Below are 20,157 nucleotides of genomic sequence, written 5' to 3' on the forward strand. Positions count from 1 at the left end.
CGGCATCATGGTAGAGCTGGAGATCTGGTAATCCTAGACCTCCCCTCTTCGGCTCATCACTCATGTTCCTGAATTTTATTCTGGCACGTTTGTTTTGCCATACAAATTTGTTTAACTGTCTTTGCCAGTTTGTTATTATTTTTTTTGTTTTTATTACAGGAATCATGCGGAAAAGATAAAGTATTTCCGCTAGAATATTCATTTTAGTTAGTGCGATCCTGCCCAGGAGGGATAGTTCCAGTCTTTGCCACCTTCGCATCTTTTCCATTATTTGTTTCCATTTAGTGTCGTAGTTATTTTTTATTAACTGGGCGTTACTAGGTGTTAGGTGTATTCCCAGATATTTAACCTTTGTTGCAATTTCTATGCCTGATGTTCTCTGTAGTTCTTCTTTTTTTTCTTTTGACATGTTCTTTACCAGAAATTTCGTTTTATTCTTGTTGATTTTTAGTCCCGCTACCTCTCCAAAGTTAGTAATTTCTGTCCACCATTTCTCCCATTGGTTTATTGGGTCTTCTATGATCCCTACCATATCATCCGCGAATGCAGCCACTTTGTAGTTACATGATCTAATCCTTAGCCCTTTGATTTCTTTATTATTTCTGATGCTGTCCAATAGCACTTCCAGGGTCATGATGTATATTAGTGGGGATATGGGGCATCCCTGCCTTGTTCCTCTAGTTATATCTATTGGGTCAGATGTTTGTCCGTTCACAATTATCCTCGCTGTTTGTTGCGCGTATATCGCTTTGATTGCATTTATAAAATAATGTCCCGCATCTATTTCTTTCAACAGTTCTATTATGAATCCCCAATTGACCCTGTCAAATGCCTTCTCCGCATCTAAAAATAGGAGGCCTGCTTCTTTTTGTGTGTGTCTATTGTAATATTCTACTGTGTTAAGTATCAGCCTCAAGTTGTTGCTTATTTGCCGACCTGGTAGGAAGCCTGTTTGGTCCTCGTTTATTCTTTTGTTTAATACCTTTTTTAACCTTGCTGCTATCACACCCGAGAATATTTTGTAATCAACGTTAAGTAGTGATATTGGGCGGTAGTTGGTAACTTTTGTGTGGTCCTGTTCTTCTTTCGGTAATACAGTTATATGGGCTGTTTTCCATGTCCCAGGTAGCTTTCTATCCTCCAGGGCTTTATTTATTACCTTTGCTAGGTGTGGTGTAAGCACTTCGCTGAAGATTTTGTAGTACTTTTCCGTTAGGCCATCTGGGCCTGGGGACTTATTCGGTGGTAATTTTGATATTATTTCCTTTATTTCCTCTTCCGTTACTTTCTTGTTTAGCATCTCTCTTTCTATCTCCGATAACTTCTTTAATTTCTGTTTCCCTAGGTAGTTTATTACTTTCTCTTTGGGGATATTATCATCCTTGTAGAGTTTTTCATAGAATTTGCGAAATTGCTCTTCAATGTCTTCCTGTTTTACATAACTCTTCCCACCCTCTTCTATTTTATTTATATGTTGCTTGTGCTTTTTTCTTCTTACTTTCCACGCTAGGTATTTTCCTACTTTGTTAGCGTTTTCAAAGTGGTTTTGTCTTATGTATCTCAGTTTTTTGCTAATTTCATCTAGGTGTAATGTGTCCCATCTTTTCTTTAATATTTCTAGTTGTAATTTCAAAGCTTTATTCTCCGGTCGCTTTTTAAGTTTTCCTTCCATTTTCCTCACCTCCTCCTCTATCTCTCCTATCTCTCTATTTCTTGCTTTATTCCTTTTTGCCTTTTGTTGGATAAAGTGGCCCCTAATATATGCTTTCGATGTGTCCCAGATGATGTCTATGTTTGTGTCTTTTTCTGTATTGAGCTGAAAGAACTCTTCTAGAATCTTCTTATTATTTTCCTGATCTTTATGGTCTTTTATTAGCTGGTCATCTAGTTTCCATGTCTTTGTTTTTATCTTATCGTCTGATTTTTTAATTGTGAGTTCCAATGGGGAGTGGTCTGAGTTCATTCTTGGTAATATTCTGATTTTTGAGGTCTTAATTAGTATTGTCTCAGATCCCCACATCATGTCTATTCGTGACCACGTGTTATGGCGGTCCGAATAGTATGTAAAATCCTGTTCGTCCTTGTGGAGAAATCTCCAGATGTCCTGAAGTCCTAGAGTTTCCCTTAGTCTCCTGAATTCCCTTGGGAGTTCCCCCATTTGATGTGTGTTTTTTGTTTTCTTCCCCGTACGTTTATCTAGTTTGCTATCTAAAACCCCGTTGAAGTCTCCCATAATAATTAAGTCATCATATTCTTGCTCTAAGATTTTTTTATTTAGGGAGTCTATAAATTTTGTTTTTGCTCCGTTAGGGGCATAGATATTACATAGCAGCACTTTTCTTCCCTCCCATTCTATAGTTATACCCAGCATCCTCCCCTCCTGGTCCTTGAACACCTGTTTAGATGGAATCCTGTCCTTTACGTAGGTTGCCACTCCTCTCTTCTTTTCTCCTCCCGAAGCGTAATACATTTTCCCCAGTTTCTTATGATTTAAGTGAAACACATGTTTATGGCATATATGAGTTTCTTGCAACGATATTATGTCATATTGCTCTTTATTAAGTTGGTGCCAGATTTTTGCTCTTTTATTAGGGTTGTTTAAACCGTTTACATTGCCTGAGTATATTTTAATGTTCTGTGCCATCTGCTTTTTTTAATTCTGTATCATTTTTCCCGCACGCCGCTGCCAAATCCACGAAGCACTTGTATCCCTTGGGAGAGAGTTCTCTTGGTCTTTTTCTTAGTCTTTCCTGTTCCGTCTCTTGGGGTTCATCTTTGCCATTGTTTTCCTCCTCCTTGTTTTTCTTTTGGCCTTCACTTTCCTTAGTCAGGTATTTGTCGTAGAACCACCTAGCTTTTGCTTCTGTCGTTAACCAATGCTTGTTACCTTCCCAGGTTACCATTATCCCCTCTCTTCTTTCCCATTTGAATCTCACCTTCTTTCTTTTGAGTTCCTCCGTGAGGAAGAAGTATTTTCGTCTTCTTTCTAGGACTGTTTTTGGGTGTTCTTTTAAGATTGCTATCTTATTGCCGTTGTAGTAGGAGGGTTTCCTGGCATTTTCCTTCAATACCTCGTCTCTCATTGATTTTTTACCAAAGTATACAATCACATCTCTTGGGACATTATGTTTTTTGGCATATTCTGACTGGATTCTAAAGACCCTGTCGATGTTAACCTCTGTGTCCTCCGCATTGAGCTGAAGGAGTTGCGCCACTATATTTGCAATTGTTTTTTTGATGTTTTCGTTTTCTTCCTCTTGGATATTTCTAAACCTTAGCTGGAACTCTTTTTCCTTTACCTCCAGGTTTTCTTGTTGTTCTTGTAATGATTCCATTTTTTTCTCCATAGTGTGCATCGCCTTTTCAAGCTCTTTTTGTTGGAATTTAAGTGTTTTATTTTCCTTTGAGTCCTCTTTTCTTTCTTGCTTCATGTTTTCTATTTCTCTGTGCATCGTTTTTACTTCCTCTTTCATAGCCAATTGTACTTCTTCCTTGATTTCCTTCTTCATCTCCTCCATTTCTTTTTTGATGTTGTTATATTGTCTGTCCTGTTTTCCTTCTAGTCTTTGTACATCTATCTGTAATTTTAGAATTTCCCTCATTAGGTCTTTTGTAGTGAATTCTTCCTTTTTCTCTGTCTCCTCCTCCATTTTAGTTTCTTTTGTTGGTAGGTCTTTGGTTATTGAGTCCTTTCTTGTCTGTGTTCTTCTCTCCTTTTCCTTTTCCTTGTCCATTTTTGTTTTTGGTGTTGTCATGTCGTTATTGGTCTTTTCTCCGGGGTGCTTATTCTCTTTTTACCTGTTTTAAGTACTGGTCTGATTTTTAGAGGTTTCCGTGCATAGTAGTATTTTCTATACACATCTTCTATGGATTCAGTTATTGACACATAGTCTTGGTATTACTTTATGTAATCTCTATCTCTCCCTCAGCTGGGAGAGGGGCGCGGAAGACAAGTATTGGAAGAGAAGAGCAAAGGGGGAGAGAAGGGAGAAAAGAAAGAAAAGAGAAGAGAGAAGAATATAAAGAAAAATGAAAAAAGAGAGTATATAAGAGAAAAAAAGAGAGAGAAAAAAGAGAGGAAGAGAGAGAGGGAGAGAAGAAATGAGGGGGAGAGAGGGAAAGAGAAGAAAGAGAACAAAAAAAAAGGGTAAAGGAGGGGATAGGGCGGTGGAGTTGTCTATGAGAGAACCTTTCTTATTGCTCTCTTGGTTTTCCTGTTCTTTATGTACTTGTTCCCGTCTCTATTATCCTTAGCTCTAGTCTTACAAATTAAAGTCTTTGATACTATAACATATTAGCACATTAGCACATTGACATTACCACATTAACACATTGGCATAAAAAACAACAGTTGACACTGGTTGAGGATAGTTAGGGAGGAGGACTGGTTTGGAGCCTTATATTATAAGGCGAGGGAAACCATTAGGGTGGGGTACGGTAAACTGGTGTGGGGTCAAGTCAGTTTGTTTGATAGGGGGGTGTGTGGGGTGTGGAGAGTATCCTCTCCAGGGAGTGCCCTTTAGGGCCGGAAGACTATCTCCGACAATCTGCCGGTTGAGCTGTGGTCTTCTCTATTTGAGTCTAATCAAGTCAGTTCTTATCAGTTCTTTTCATGTTTTAAGGTTTAAATGTTCCACCAGTCCATCGATAGCTAGTAGTTTATTTGGTTTGTTTACCTTCTCTTTCGTTTTTTCTTCCTCGCTTGCTCCTTCCTTCTCTTGTCTCTCTTGCCTCTCCTCTCTCCTCTCCCCCTCTTTGTTAAGTCCACTCTAGTTCCTCCTTTTCCTCACCCCTCACAGTTTCTCCCGCTCGAACTCCCCTCGATGTTATTTCTTTTCTGTGTTTCTTTAAGTCTCTTGCGTCCCGCGTCTACGTCTGCGTCTTACGTCCTACGTTCTGCGTCACTCCGCCGCGTCGCTCCATCACGTCGCTCCGTCACGTCGCTCCGCCGCGTCGCTCCGCCGCGTCGCTCCGCCCCTCGCCCGAGCTTCCCTCCTCGATCTTCTTCTTTTCTCCCTCGCACGATCCCGCTTCTCTCAGCCTCCGATCCCTTCCCGGGTCTTCCCCTTCAGTTTCTCCGATCTCGTCCACTCGCTCCTCTCAAGAGTCGCCTAGTTCGGTCAGCTTGGGTGCATTCATCTGATGCGGCCTCGGCTGGAGTTTCCGCCTCCTCAGCTCCCCCCGCTCCTGGCTCCCGTCGGGGCCCTTGAAGTCCGCGGGTGCGTCAGGATCAGCTAGTTAGTGAGTCCTTGGGTTTTAATTACCTCGCATGTTCGTTCACCTTCTTTCTGGGTATTAAGTATTGGGTTTCCTTTTGTGTTTCCCTCTCAAGGAATAGGGAACCAGGAATAAGCAGCGATTGCTCTGTCTTCCTTTTTATTTATGCTGTCTCTCGGCCGCGTTGGATGCTGCTAATCTGCTGCTAATCTGCCCAGCGTGGCTACGTCTCTTCTCTCTTTGTCTCTTTGTCTCTTTATCCTTCTTCCTTGCTTTCTTTAAAGGCGCCAGACCTCTATATTTCTTGCAAGTTACTATTTTTTTTTCCACGATACTTGTGCCGCTTAGTTACCCTTATCTCTGGTTTGTATTATTTCCTCTCTTCTTTGCTGGTTAAAATAGGGGACGGCGTCCTCACCTTCATTGCTTTGGGTGCTCCTTTGTCGCGCTCGCGTCCTCCGGGTTTCCCCCCGCCGGATCCCCCCCTCCAAGGGGGGTTGTCCGTTGCGAGGTACTCGCCCTTTGGTTGGCACCACGTCGACCTCCAATCTTCGTGGGGAGGGAATTTTCCCTTCCTTAGCGCTTGACAAGGTCGGCTTGCTAAGCAGTGAGGCTGGAGCTCAGCAAAACCGTGGCGTCCGCCATGATTCCCCTACCGGAAGTCGCAGCATTTTCTCTTGACACTGGCTGGATGTTTCCTTTTAGTTCTCCTATCACCCCATTGCACACTGGAAGCTTCTTTCACCCCTTTTCTCTGCTCCTTTCTCTCTCTATAGTACCTCCTTCCCTCTGTCCTGGTTTCTTATCTATCACTGCCACCTATTTTGTTCTGCATCCCCACAGAGAGGAAGTCTTGGTGACCCCAGGGCTTACTCTGAGACATAATGTCAAGTCAACAGAGGAAGGAAGCCTCCTTGGCACTGCAAAGGGGCAAGGGCCAGACCTGGCCCCTCTGCTTTGCCTCTTCCTCTTCCTCCCCAGTGACTCCTGGTGTTCCCAAGAGCTCCTCAGACCCGTCCGGAAGCACTGGGGCCTTGCAAACCCAGGGATTCCTTGCTGGAGCCTGTCCTCTGTGGTTCCCCTTGTTACGGCTGCCTCCCTTTGCTTTGGCACCCGTTGTCTTACCCAGACGGATGGCATCCTGCCCGACTGATCTCTTTGGAACGGTGCCAGCCTCTCCCTCTTTCGGCGAAGGTGCCGGCCTGGCTCTGTGCCCGGTGGCTGATGCTCATCTCGCTGCCAAAGCCACGCTTTGCTGCCTTGGGCGGCATATTTGGGGCTGCGGCTTGCAAGGCTTCCTCAGAGGCAGAGGAGGGAGTATGGAGGCTGTGTGTGCTTGTGGGGAGCTCTTTCCCCTGCTAATAGCACTATGCAACACAAGTTTTTGTTCCTGGATTCTAATAAATGTCATTTCCTAATTGGTTCTATCATAAAAACACAGGCAAAGTTTATTACACTGTGAAAACTTTGTTTTTACGGGACATCCTGCAGCATATTTTGCTCTAGTTTTTCAATAGTCTCAATCAATTCAACCTAGTTTGTGGCAGCCACAAAAATGAAGTTTCTGGAGTAGAACAACTACTTTGAAATAAGGACCTCACAGTTAAAAAGGAAATAACACTTTCAAACCAGGGACATAATGTTTTTTCAACTTTTGTTACATATTATAATGTAGTATAATACATACTATAATAAGTCTTTGCCTGGTCTTCCCCTAAATATGGGAAAGAGAATGAAGGTGCCTCACTGGAGGAGTACGTGAGCCTTCAGGGCCATTCATTTCGGGCAGGAGCTGTGTGGGCACTAGAGTTCACCTTGGCAAAGGGGGCAGAATGCGTGGTGGAGAAGCCAAGCGTGAAGGGCCACAACCACCTTTGAGGATGTCTAGATGTAGTGCTTTTTGCCAAGGCAAGGAGGGGGGGGGGCACAGGTGGGCTTTGCCATCACAGAGGACTGAGCTGTGGCCTTGTTGACCTTTGCAAAAACCCTCCTCTCTTCTCTGGATGCCTCCCACCCAGACCCCAGGATCCCTGCAAGGTATGCCTGGGATCATTGAGCTCAGCCTCTTGCTTTCCTCCTCCTCCGCTTCTCCTCCTGTGGGGCCAAACCCTTTCAAAGGCCAAGGGCCCCCTTGGGCACCACTCCACCAAAGATTCTCCAAGCCTTGGCTCCCCCATTGCCTCAGGGATTTCCAGTCAGAGGCTCAAAAGACAGGAGACCGGCATGCCTTCGGACGTTGTTGTCGTTGTTGTCATTGGGCGGAGAGATCTGGACTGTTGGAGAACCTGGCTGTGGCTCCTTCCCTGCTACATGGAATCATGGAGCCAAAGAGGGAAGAACCTGTCCTTTGCAGCCATAAGGCTCAATGGTCTCCCTTCCTTCTCTGGGCTGCATAGGGCCCCCTGTCCTCCCTGCTATGGCTGGAGGAGAGGTAGGGTTTCTGCAGAAAGCGTGCCGGCAGTTTATAAACCTTGGCTTTCAGATGCTGCAGTCTGGTCCTGTGCAAAGCAGAGGAGATCTTGATACCTTCCTATGTGTGTTTGTGTTGTGGTTGGTGCAAACTGAGAGTTTCAAGGAAGCCACTCTGCATCTGTGGGTGTTGTTTGTATTCCTCTCGGGTCCTGGGGAAGAAGGCTCGCTGTCAGTGTGTCTGATCCCCCAGTTCTGCTGGGTCCATTGGGTTTCTGGAGCATAAGCCAAAGCCTAAATACAGTTTCTTGTCCAGGCATGGACAAACTTTGGCCCTCCCTCCAGGTGTTTTAGACTTCCTAACATCCTCAGGCCCCTAAGCAAAGAGCCTGAGGCTGTTAGGAAGTCTAAAACACCTGGAGGGAGGGCCAAAGTTTGCCCATGCCTGCTCTAAAGCCCCTCAGCCCTTTCCAGGCCCTTGGCCTCTTGCTGCAGGACCTCCCTGCAACCCACCCTCTCCCCATTTCCTGTGGCAGCAAAGAAAGATCCCAGGCCTGCTGGCAGAAGGCTCCCTGCCTCCCATGGCTTCGGATTGAGCATGCAAAATCATTGTGTCCCTCAGGGCCTGTCTCTACCTTTTTCTTCTCACCCCACAGCTGCCGTTCAGTGTGACACCCTTTGGACCCAGCCCAGGATGGAGGGAACAGGGAGGGAAATGTGTAGTAGCTCCAGAGGCCATGGCCGCCTGCGCCAGGGACATTCCTCCCAGGAACAGTCCTTTACTTCTTGTGCTGCCCTGAGAATGTCACCCGCAGCCTGGCCTGGGGCCCAGGTGCTTTCACAAGGGCTGTCAGCAGGTCCCAAAGTGGGGTGGGAGGTGTAGTTGCAACAGGGCTAGTGAGGGGCTGCGATTGGACCCAGATGAGCGAGGAGGCCCCCTTCCCAAAAGTTTGTGCTCATCTGGACAGCTGTGCAGAAGGAGGGGAATCTGACTTTGTACTCTGGTTCAATGGGGAAGGGGCTGAAAAAGGGCTTCAAGACCCCTCCTTGCCTCAGAGCAGCCCTTGGGAGAGGAACAGAGGGAGAAAGTGGGAGCAGGGTCAATGAGCCATTGCATGGCCCATCCATCTATCTGTTTGTCCCTCCATTTATTGTTTATTGATTTATTCCCCATACTTGCACCCTGCTCTTTTGCACCATGAAGGGGACTCAGGGCGGCCTCACAACCGGCAACAATTTGATGCCCAAAAAACAAACAGATTCCAAATCATAACAGTTACAATTAAAACGAGCAATCTATCTAAATAAAAATGTAATGTTCTTTTATGGGATTAACATAACACAAAAACCACTGGGTGAATTGACACAAAATTTGGACACAATTCACCTATCAGGCCAACAAGTGACCATCTCTCATAAATCACTAAAAACAGAGCAGAAGAGACTTAAAAAACCCCCAAAATAAAAAATACATTACAACGTATGCGCATAACCACATAAATACACATATACACAAATATATATACACACACAAAACAAATATACGCAGACTGGGCCACAGCAACATGTGGCAGGGGACGGCTAGTAAGACATAAATTGTTAAAACTGCAATTGAAATCACGCAAGTTCAAAATTGTGATCCAGAATCAGTCTATTCGTCCATCACTTTAAGAGATCTCATGTATTGCATTGCTATAGTTACGGCTTGAATGCCACAGGGACGAGACTGGGATGGTTTTTTGTGGGTGCCATCTGGTACCACTCCAGATTTGAAGGAGGAGAAGCCCAAAGGAGTCTCAAAGAACCTCTTTCCCTGATTTTGGGAGCCTCCCACAAACTGGGCACGAGTCTGGAGGCCTCTGTGTCTCCCTCTTCCCCCAATTACCCCGGAAAGGGGTCCCTAGGGCTCCCAGTCCAGGAGGGGTTCACCCCCCTTCAGGCCTCCAGTTGGGGAGGGAGTGATGGGGGCAAGACAGACACAGGCCCCTTCCCTGTGTGGAAGCTCTCCCCTCACACCAACCCACCACCCTTCAGAAAGGCTTGAAAGGTTGGATTTTCCTGGAAGGCATCACGAGGGTAGAGGCAGCTCCCTTGCGTCTCCAGTCCACCCCAGGATGGCGGGTCCGGTCTTGCCGCAGCTGCAGGAAGAGAAAAGGGAAGGGAAGGGAAAGGGGCTGCTGCGCTGGGCTTTGGCCCCTTTGTTGCTCATCTGGCCAGAACTGAAGGCACCCCTTCACTGAGCCTGACACCCCCCCCCCCCCCCATCCTCTGATTGCAAAGGAGTTTGGGAGGTCCTGTTTCTCCTCCCCGAGGCATGGTATGCTGCTCTTGAGACATGGGTCCCTGTCCCTGAACTTAAAGAGGGCTGTGGGATGGTGCTGGGGCTTGGTGCCACAGGGCTGAGCTGCAACTTAGCTCTTTTAACTTTAAGAGGTTTCTTAAAGTTTTGAAAACATGCGTGTGTAAGCCTTTTCCTCATTCACACTTCTTTTGGCTTCACAGCCTCTTACCCACAACAACTTCCCCCTCTCCCTGCTCTCCCCCTCCCTTCTCTTCAGGTCATAAAGCCCCTTTGAACCCTTTTACCTACTTTCACCTTTTTCAGTTGCCTATCTAAGGCTCCTGCCATTCTCTGTTTTGTCTAGCAGAGGCTGGCAGAGTGAGCGTCAATCGTCCTTATTAACTTTCTCAATAATTCAGTCGTAGAACATTCACCTTTACACAATTTCACTGGAATGGCACAGTGGGTTAAACCCTTGTGCCAGCAGGACTGAAAACCGACAGGTCGCAGGTTCAGATCCAGAGAGAGTGTGGATGCATTTTCTCTGCCAGCTCCAGCTCTCCATGCGGGGACATGAGAGAAGCCTTCCACAAGGATGGTAAAACATCAAAACATCCAGGCGTCCCCTGGGCAACGTCCTTGCAGACAGCCAATTTTCTCACACCAGAAATGACTTGCAGTTTCTCAAGTCACTCCTGACCCGAAAACAAAACAAAACAAAACTTTGTTTAGTGGGCCTCTGGAGACAATGCTCTCTTTCCCTGCAGTCACTCCCAGCGCCTTGTGTGCATGGGTGCATGTGTGTCCCTTTGGCCGGGAGCTGAGACTGATCCTGCCCATGAGTCCATGACACTGAGGTCCCCCGTTCTTCCCTTCTTTCCTTCCAGAGAAGATGCCAGGATGACAGAGGGCTTTGACTGCGCTGGCTGCAAGGAATCCCTTTATGGGTGCAAGTACATCCAGACGGAGGAGGGCCCCTTCTGCATCCCCTGCTACGACGCCCACTTCACCAACACCTGTGACGAGTGCAAGGAGCTCATTGGCCATGACAGCCAGGCGAGGCAGGCGGGGACACACATACATACACATATATATGGATGGGGAAGGTGGGATGGGCAATGCTGTCCTCTTTAGTCTGCATGGCAGATGCCTAGTTCCAGGGCAGTGGTTCCCAACCTGTGGTCCATGGATCATCAGTGGTCTGCAAGAACGAAAATATGGTCCGCTGCCTCACTGTTGCTATACCGTTGCCTCGAAACCATGTAGCAACAAGAGCAACTGGTCTTGTGAAACCCTCTTATAGTGCTGAGGCAATGGGAATGTTGGGAGGGGAGAGGCTGACTTCCCACAAAAGATTACGACTATCACATAAACTCTAGATTATTAAATATGGTTTTCTGTGCGTGAACCAATGGTGATTACTGGGTGGCAGGCCCGTAGCCAGGATTTCATTTCGGGGGGGGGGGGGCTAAAAAAATTTCAGGGGGGGGGGGGTTCGGGGGGGGGCTGAGTTTCGGGGGGGGGGCTGAGTCTGAGTGAAAGAGGGTCTAGCCTAGCAAACCTTTTGTATCATTACCCCAATACCCCCATGCATATGGGATATATTGAGTATGGTGATCAGATCATGATATGAATAAACATAACAGTTTAAATAATGCACCAGTAAGGCCTTTTCGCGAACCACCATGAGAATTTCGGGGGGGGGGGGCTGAAGCCCCCCGAGCCCCCCCCCCCCGGCTACATGCCTGCTGGGTGGTATATGTTCTGTTTCAGGAACTAGAGCAATTTTCTGAATCAGCACCCCAAATAACTAAACTGAATCTAAAGTTGATGAAAAACTGATTCGTAATCCTTTTGGAACTAATGTTGGAGAGTGGTCCCCGGTCAAAGTGGTCCCCGGTCACAGTAGACCATGGTCAAAGTGGTCCATGGTCAAAGTGGTCCCTGGTCATGTGTTTCCTGTTAAAATAAAAAGGTGGGGAACCACTGCTCCAGAGGGAAGGACTGTGGCCCTCTGGCTGGCCGGCCGGCCCCAAAAGCCCCTGCCCCCAAAAGCATTGCTCACCCTGCAGGGCTCCTGCTGGTTGTGGCTAAGTGGAGGCATAGGCCAGGCTGCACAGCAAAGTCCCTTTTCTCTCTGAGCTCCCTTCCCTCAAGACACTGCGTCAGGACCACAGTCCTCTGCTCCTGCTGTCTCTCAGTGTGCATCGACTGGTGCTGCAAACTAGGCTGATGGTTCCAGAGTGTGGGGCAGGGAGAGGGTAACAGCAGCCAGTCCCTGACCTCCCGCCATGCCTCCCTCCCTCCCCCGATGCTCTCCCCCCAGGAGCTGTACTATGAGGACCGGCACTACCACGAGCTGCTCCGGTAATACCTGCTACTGCCACGAATTCTCCTCCCAGTGTGTTGCCTGCCAGCAAGTGGTCATGCCAGGTGAGACCCCCACTCACTTCCCCAATGCAAGCGGACTCATGCCCATCTCACAGTGTTTGGAAGAGGAAAGACACCAGTGGGCCTTGACCACCCATCCCCTTCATGGTCTCCCTCCATCCTACAGGCTCTCGGAAGCTGGAGTACGGAGGTCAGACGTGGCACGAGCACTGCTTCCTCTGCAGTAGCTGTCAGCAACCCATTGGGTCCCGGTCTTTCATCCCTGACCAGAGGGACTACTACTGCGTCCCCTGCTATGAGAGCAAGTTTGCTCCCCACTGTACCAGCTGCAAGAAGGTGGAGTATCCTATGTGGGCGGGGGGGGGGGGCAGAGGAAAAAGGGCAAGGAGACGAAGGCCTCTTAGTCCTTCAGGCAGAGGGAACGGGAGGCCCTGCTGGCAGTAGCATCTCTAACCTTTCCCCCATTCCCACAGTCACTGACCAAGGGCGGGGTGACCTACCGGGACGAGCCCTGGCACAAGGAGTGCTTTGTGTGCACCGGTTGCCGGGCCCCTCTAGCCGGGCAGCAGTTCACCTCCCAGGAAGAGCAGCCCTACTGCCTCAAGTGCTTCAGAAGCCTCTATGCCAAGAAGTGCAGCGGATGCACCAAGCCCATTACTGGTGAGCGGCAGGAGAAGGCTAGGCACCCAAAGCCAGTGCCCTGAGGGTCCTTGGGACAGAGAGTGGGTCAGCTGAAGGATGTTGGACGCCCTGGCTCTCTTGTGCGGAGGGAACTGCATCCTCACCCTTTCTCTGTTGCTCTCCTTCCAGGCTTCGGTGGGGGCAAGTACGTCTCCTTTGAGGAGCGCCACTGGCACCAGCACTGCTTCAGCTGCTCCCGCTGTGCCACCTCCCTGGTGGGCAAGGGCTTCATCCCCGAGAACGACCAGGTCCTGTGCCGCGACTGTGCCACCAGCCTCTGAAAGGCCCTGGCTGAGCCGCCCCTCAGTGTGCCAAAGCCCTCCTGGAGCAGCAGCCCCCTCCCACCCGTCCCTCGGAGCTGGGTCTCTCCTCCACAAGTGGGAGGGGCCCCTTTGCCCCAGGGCCACCTGTGCCTTTCCTGCTCCAGGTCCTGTCTCTTTGCCCTGGATGTTCACAGCAGCCTTTCTTCCTGGGCAGAATGTTATGCATGTGGCTTCTTGCGAAACCTATACATGGGGGAGTCTCTCTCCGCCTCTCTCTTTTTTCTCCTCCCCCTTTTATATGCTTCTGTGCAGTCTGTGTATGCGTGAAGGAGCGACAGAGAAAGCAAGAAGAAAAGTGTGTGTGTGTCCTTTCTGGCTTTGTATAATAAACAACATTAATGACCCGCTGTGATTCTTCACTTTTCAAGCTGGGCATGGGGTTCTCTTTGCATCACCTGGAGCCTGCAAGTTATCCTCTGAGAAAGCTGTATCCCAAATACCAGTCCTTTCCATTTCACCCCACTTGTGCCTTTCTGAGCCCAATAGGGCTTCTGACACTTTTGCCTGCTTGTGGGCTTTTCTCCATAGTAAGTGAACAAACATTTGTGTTTCTCTTCCCTGGTTCAAAGTGGGAGGATGGGCCCAGAAAAGCAGGACATGCCTTTTGTAGACAACACACCACTGTTGTGCTCTGGGGCTTTAGCCTCTCTGCCTCCCAGAGGCAGAGATGTAGAGAGGAAAGCTTGAATCTCCTGCAAAGGGCTCCCTTCTAATGACCATTTTCCTTAGTGCTGTGAAGGGGCCCCACTTGTGCAGCAGGGTTTTTTTGCCCATTTGATCAATGAACCAATTCTCTAGCTGTTGGTGGTGGGAGGAGTTCTCTTTATATCCAGTGGATTGGTTCACACTGTCACAAAATTGCGAGGGAAGGAAGAGGAAATTTATGGGTTTGTCTGGGTTCTGGGAGGGTTTTTTTGCTGAGACGCAAAGACCCCCCCCCCTTCCTCCCTCCTCATTTCCCAAACCCTTGGTGCCTCTGAGAGGCTGCCCTCTCCCTCCCTCCTTCCCTCCCCTGCCGTCAGTGGAGTTCTTCTCCAAAAAATGGAAAAATGGCCCGGTGGCAGCTGGCCCAAGGAATACAGATTAATAACAAGCACAGAAAATACAATTGACAACAAAAAATAGTAAAACATCATAATCAGACTATTTATTTACGGCATTTATATGCCGCCCTTCTCACCCCAAAGGGGACTCAGAAGGGCTTACAAGATATACATACACACAATATAATATTGTCCCCGGTGGCGCAGTGGGTTAAACTCTTGTGCTGGCAGGACTGAAGACTGACAGGTTGCAGGTTTGAATCTGGGGAAAGTGTGAATGAGTTTCCTCTGTTAGCTCCAACTCCTCATGCGGGGACATGAGAGAAGCCTCCCACAAGGATGGTAGAAACATCAAACATCCAAGCATCCCCTGGTTAACGTCCTTGCAGATGGCCAATTCTATCACACCAGAAGCAACTTGCAGTTTCTCAAGTTGCTCCTGACCCGACAAAAAAAAAGGCATAGCACAATATCAGTATTATATATTACTATATTGTACTATACCATTATATTGTAATAATATTACATGTAATATAAATATATAATTATTGTATTATTGTTATAATTAGTTTTATATTATATTACATTATAATATTATAAATATTTGTTCTGGAACAGCTGTTCCAGGAGCTCCAGATGTATTTGCTGTGTTTAAATGTTTGTGTGCAATCCCATGCTTGGGATTTTGCAGCAGGGGGTTTCCTGTTATAATTTGCATTTATAGGGTAAGCCACCTGCCAGTTATAGTTAGGTTCCCTGATCCCGCCCCTTTTTGAGTTTTGGAGGGAAAAAAGCCATTTTGAGTTAGTTCTCACAGAGAAGCCTTTCGCACAGGACATAGAATGAAGTGGCTCCTGTAGAAAAGCTTCGTCTTTTACAGCTTGGCCGGGGTTAAACAGCCCTACGGCTTGGCCAGGAGACATACAGCCACAGCTTGGCTGAGGGACTCCAGCCGGCCATCACAGCAACCTGAACTCCTTTTTCTCTGGAGGTCTACAAAGCTCTGTTGAGGCAAGGGTCACTCGCGGAAGCCAGACGCAGTTGGTACCGGGTGCAGGGGCTCCACGTCAACAGAGGCAAGTACAGACTGCCCAGATTAGAAGCTAGGATTTCCCCATCAGTTAGTTACAGTTAAGAAGACAGAGCCTGTTCCTAGTGGACAAGAATTGAAAGAGCCTATAGACTGTAAAGAAAACCGTTAAAGTACCTGTTTGTTCCTGTTTGTTCCTTAATAAAGACTTTGTTGTACTTTTAAAGACTCTGTTTGGGGGAATCTAAGGGCCTTTATTCTGAGGCAGCCCCGGCGTCCCGTTGGGCACAGAGAATTTATGTCCTGTGTACGGTCTAATGTACAGGCCCAGCGTGCGACAGCACAGTAAAAGACGGAGCTGGTGGCTTCTGCCACCCGGGAGTAAGAGAAAAAGACTTTACAGCTACAGAACAGTGTTTAAGAAGCCTGTACAAGCCATTTCAAGTCTTCATTACCAGCATCCATCTGTGTGTGTCTGAGGAGTTTCGGCCATCTTGAAGAGGAGCCCATCTGTTCGTGCTTCTTCATTTTCGGCCATTTTGGAAGACCAGAAGGGAGGGGCTGGCAGCCTCCTTCTTTGCTTCAGCTCTCTTCCCACCATTTTGAAGATCTCCTCAGTTTGCAAGTTGCTACATTTCTCCTCCAGCTTTTGCACAGCAGGTCTGCACGGAATTGCAACATTCTTCCCGCCCTTTCTAAAGTATCTACATAGCAAGCTCTGCTAGGTCCTGCTACAGTTTCCAGCAGAAGCAAGCTTTCCCGCTCTTTTGAAACAAGCCTTGTTTCTGCTTTGCCTTTCAGATTCCTGGAAAGGGCTTTTTGCAATCGCCTTTGGCTTTTTACAGCCTTTCAGCAAGAGTTTGATGTGCATTTGAATTATGTTTATTCTCTGCCTTAAAGTATTAGGTTTTCAGTGTTTGCAATTGCATTGATTTAATTGGCTGCTCTATTTGTCATACCTGCATTGCCTTAAAGTGATAAGTTTGAGTGTGCTAATAGCTGTCCTGATATTTGCCTGCTCTATTTGTTGTTGCAATTGCATTTTTATGCTGTTTGCTGCATCCTATTGAAATTGCATTGTTATATTGCTTGAATATTTGCATTGATTCACTGACTGCTTTATTACTGCATTTCCATATTGTGTGTTCCACTGACTGTTGGTTATTGATATACTGATATTATTTGTTATTGTAATTGTATTGCTATACTGTTTGGGCAATTTGCTGTCATGGCTCACATCTCAGGTTCCCCAAAGGCTTTAAGTGTGCAGAGCAGTCAGGGAGGTGCTTCTGGCCAAAGCAAGCACAGCCACACCAGCAGGAGGCATAGCAGCAGACATGGCTCCACGTCAGGATCGTCTGTCTCCAGAAGCAGCTCCTCATCTATGGTGGCCTTTTACAAGAGGGAAACAAGGCGTCTCAAACTGCAAGAAAAAATTCTTGAGGCGGAAGCTGAGGCAGCAGCGGCAGATCTAGGCCTGAACTTCGAGCGGGCTCAACTAGAGTTAGAGACAAAGCAGAAGCAGGCACAAGCCGAGTTAGAGGCGAAGCTTAAGTTGTCGCGCATCCAGCAGGAGGCAGCACAGAAGAGGGTCCGTGCCAACATCTTGGCAAAGGCACTGCAAGGAGAACTGTCTCAAGAAAATGTCAACCGTTTGCCAACGCCTCCAACCACACCTCTTCTGCCAGCCCACGTTGGTTTCCAAGACGGCAACCTGGTGCATGCGGACAGCGACATCACGCCAAGGCTGGTCGAGCAATTCAGGGCCAGGAGCCCACAGCCGCCAACTCAGGCACCAAAGCCTAGCCCAGAAATCAGAGTTTCGCCCATTCCTGAGGCCACAGGTGTTCCTTGGAATGGACCTTCTACATTTCAGAAGAACTTCACTTTTACCCCCCACCAGTCAAAGTCATGCAAAGAAACGGTGAAGTGCGTGGTGTGCCAATCCGAAAAGCATTGCTCAGCCATGCATGACAAGGATTTTGTGCCCTCCAAGATCAAGAGCGGGGCCACCAGTCAACGCTCCCAAGAAGATTCAGCTGGACCTTCATCGGGCACTGAGGCACCCTCTGTGGCCTGCACACAGCTTTGCGGCAGCCCAAAGAAGACTAGGATTTGCCACCCCATTTGTTTGGCAGAGGTTTTTCCTGCCAGCAAGCCTTGGATGAAGAAGAAAATGTACGTGGCCCTTGACAACCAAAGCGACGGTTCCCTGGCCACCCCTGACTTCTTCAAAATCTTTAAGGGGCAGGCAAAGACTATTGACTATTGTATTTCTACTTGTACAGGCAAACAACGAAGACAGGGCCGCATTGCATCTGGATTTATCATTTCACCATGTGGCAAAGATATTTGTTTTGAGTTACCTGACCTTATTGAGTGTGCGTCCATCCCACGCAATAAGGACCAGATTGCTACCAGAGAGATGATGCAAGCGCATCCCCACCTAAAAGGACTACAGGACCTCATTCCACCCTTTGAGCCGGGTATCGACATAGTCCTGCTCATTGGATCCAACTGCCCCAGCTTGATGAGCATCCGAGCTGAAAAGAGAGGTCCTCCTGGTGCACCTTTGGCACAGAAGACTCCATTAGGATGGACCATACAGGGACCTGTATGTGTCGACAAAATGCATCCTCCGTCTTCTCTGTGTCCAGATCAGCCAAACACCCTCAGCTGTGGCAGTGTCACCCTCATGCAAAGTTGCCTCAGCCACATTTCTGTTTGCTGCCAAGGAGTTTCATCTGAGGTTTCATCCATCTGCGATGTATCCCAGGACGACGAGAACACAGCGCTGTCCCGAGATGAACAAGAGTTCCTGAACATCATGAACTCCAAGGTGACTCTCAGCGAGGAAGGGAATTGGATCGCCCCTTTGCCCTTCAAAGCAGACCGGCCTACCCTGCCTCCCAACAGACAGGTAGCAGATAAAAGACTGCAGTCTTTGAGACACAAGATGCAGCGTGATCTCAAGACCAAACAGCAAATCGTTCAGGCTCAAGATTTACACCAGCTGAGCATCCCACGCCAACTCACGGCCAGGAGCCCTTTACAGAGCTTGCACACCGAACTCCATGTCTTTTGCGACGCTTTGGAGAAAGCTATCACAGCTGTGGCTTATGCCAGACAAAAAGGCTCTAGTTCTTGCTCTTTGGGTTTTGTTAGGGCCAGGGCCGAGATTGCTCCATCTGATGCCACCATCCTTAAGTTAAAAGTGCCCCCAGATAGGACCCCAGTGTCAATAGGTATTTGAGTACAGAAAAGGTTTCATGATTGTTTAATGTACTGCATGCGTCTCACATGGGGGGTGTGTGGGAACGTAGGATTGGTTTGTATAGAAAGACTTTAAATGCTATGTTTCTAAAGTATAAGAATTTGACTCACGATGTTTTGGTCCGTTTATTATAGTGTAGATTTCCCATCATTGAGAAATCTAGGCCAGGAGTGTTCTGGAACAGCTGTTCCAGGAGCTCCAGATGTATTTGCTGTATTTAAATGTTTGTGTGCAATCCCATGCTTGGGATTTTGCAGCAGGGGGTTTCCTGTTATAATTTGCATTTATAGGGTAAGCCACCTGCCAGTTATAGTTAGGTTCCCTGATCCCGCCCCTTTTTGAGTTTTGGAGGGAAAAAAGCCATTTTGAGTTAGTTCTCACAGAGAAGCCTTTCGCACAGGACATAGAATGAAGTGGCTCCTGTAGAAAAGCTTCGTCTTTTACAGCTTGGCCGGGGTTAAACAGCCCTACGGCTTGGCCAGGAGACATACAGCCACAGCTTGGCTGAGGGACTCCAGCCGGCCATCACAGCAACCTGAACTCCTTTTTCTCTGGAGGTCTACAAAGCTCTGTTGAGGCAAGGGTCACTCGCGGAAGCCAGACGCAGTTGGTACCGGGTGCAGGGGCTCCACGTCAACAGAGGCAAGTACAGACTGCCCAGATTAGAAGCTAGGATTTCCCCATCAGTTAGTTACAGTTAAGAAGACAGAGCCTGTTCCTAGTGGACAAGAATTGAAAGAGCCTATAGACTGTAAAGAAAACCGTTAAAGTACCTGTTTGTTCCTGTTTGTTCCTTAATAAAGACTTTGTTGTACTTTTAAAGACTCTGTTTGGGGGAATCTAAGGGCCTTTATTCTGAGGCAGCCCCGGCGTCCCGTTGGGCACAGAGAATTTATGTCCTGTGTACGGTCTAATGTACAGGCCCAGTGTGCGACAGCACAATATTATATATATATATATATATATATATATATATATATATATATTTACATGCAAACACACATACACACACAATATATATATATTACTAGCTGTCCCCTGCCATGTGGCCCAGTCTGTGTATATGTATTTTGTGTGTGTATATGTCTGTGTGTATATATTTGTGTGTATACATGTTTATATTTGTGCATTTCTATGTTTATATGTGTATATGTATATTGTGTATATGTGTGTGTTGGGGTATATGCATATGTGTGTGTATATATGTATATATTAATATGTGTGTAGGAGTGTATGTATGTGTATATGTGTATGTTGGTGTGTACTTGTGTATTTACTTACTTACTTACTTAGGCGATCCCTCGTTGGACGAGTAAGATGGTCTTCCATCATGGGTTTCCTTGTGGGTCCGTAGGTGGCTGTGGAGCCCTATTCTTGCTCTGCATCTTCTTCCGCAGTGAGGGCATTGGTTTCCAAGTGGAAGGCGGTCCCGGTCGGGGTTGGCTTGACGTGCCTTCCTCCTGGCACGTTTCTCTCTTTCACCCTCCACTCGTGCCTCCTCGAATTCT

General features: G+C 47.5%; 2 protein-coding genes and 1 long non-coding RNA gene across 3 annotated transcripts; 1 reads left to right on the plus strand and 2 right to left on the minus strand.

Moving 5' to 3' along the window:
* Positions 1-2,627: 2,627 nt before the first annotated feature.
* On the minus strand, positions 2,628-3,650 carry LOC137095638 (uncharacterized protein PF3D7_1120000-like). The gene has a single exon (XM_067462395.1). The coding sequence runs from the start codon at positions 3,648-3,650 to the stop codon at positions 2,628-2,630; it is 1,023 nt and encodes a 340-aa protein (XP_067318496.1).
* Positions 3,651-8,931: 5,281 nt separating this feature from the next.
* LOC137095511 (uncharacterized) lies at positions 8,932-13,135 on the minus strand. Its single transcript, XR_010908863.1, has 2 exons — positions 13,084-13,135; positions 8,932-9,764 (listed from the first exon to the last, which is right to left on the minus strand). It is a non-coding gene; the product is annotated as an uncharacterized lncRNA (long non-coding RNA).
* On the plus strand, positions 12,229-13,646 carry LOC137095510 (four and a half LIM domains protein 3-like). Its single transcript, XM_067462264.1, has 4 exons — positions 12,229-12,340; positions 12,465-12,634; positions 12,772-12,958; positions 13,109-13,646. The coding sequence occupies exons 1-4, from the start codon at positions 12,244-12,246 to the stop codon at positions 13,258-13,260; spliced, it is 606 nt and encodes a 201-aa protein (XP_067318365.1). The 5' UTR covers positions 12,229-12,243; the 3' UTR covers positions 13,261-13,646.
* The last annotated feature ends 6,511 nt before the right edge of the window (positions 13,647-20,157 follow it).

The sequence above is a fragment of the Anolis sagrei genome, chromosome Y (assembly GCF_037176765.1).
Source record: "Anolis sagrei isolate rAnoSag1 chromosome Y, rAnoSag1.mat, whole genome shotgun sequence".
NCBI classification, from domain to species: Eukaryota; Metazoa; Chordata; class Lepidosauria; order Squamata; family Dactyloidae; genus Anolis; species Anolis sagrei.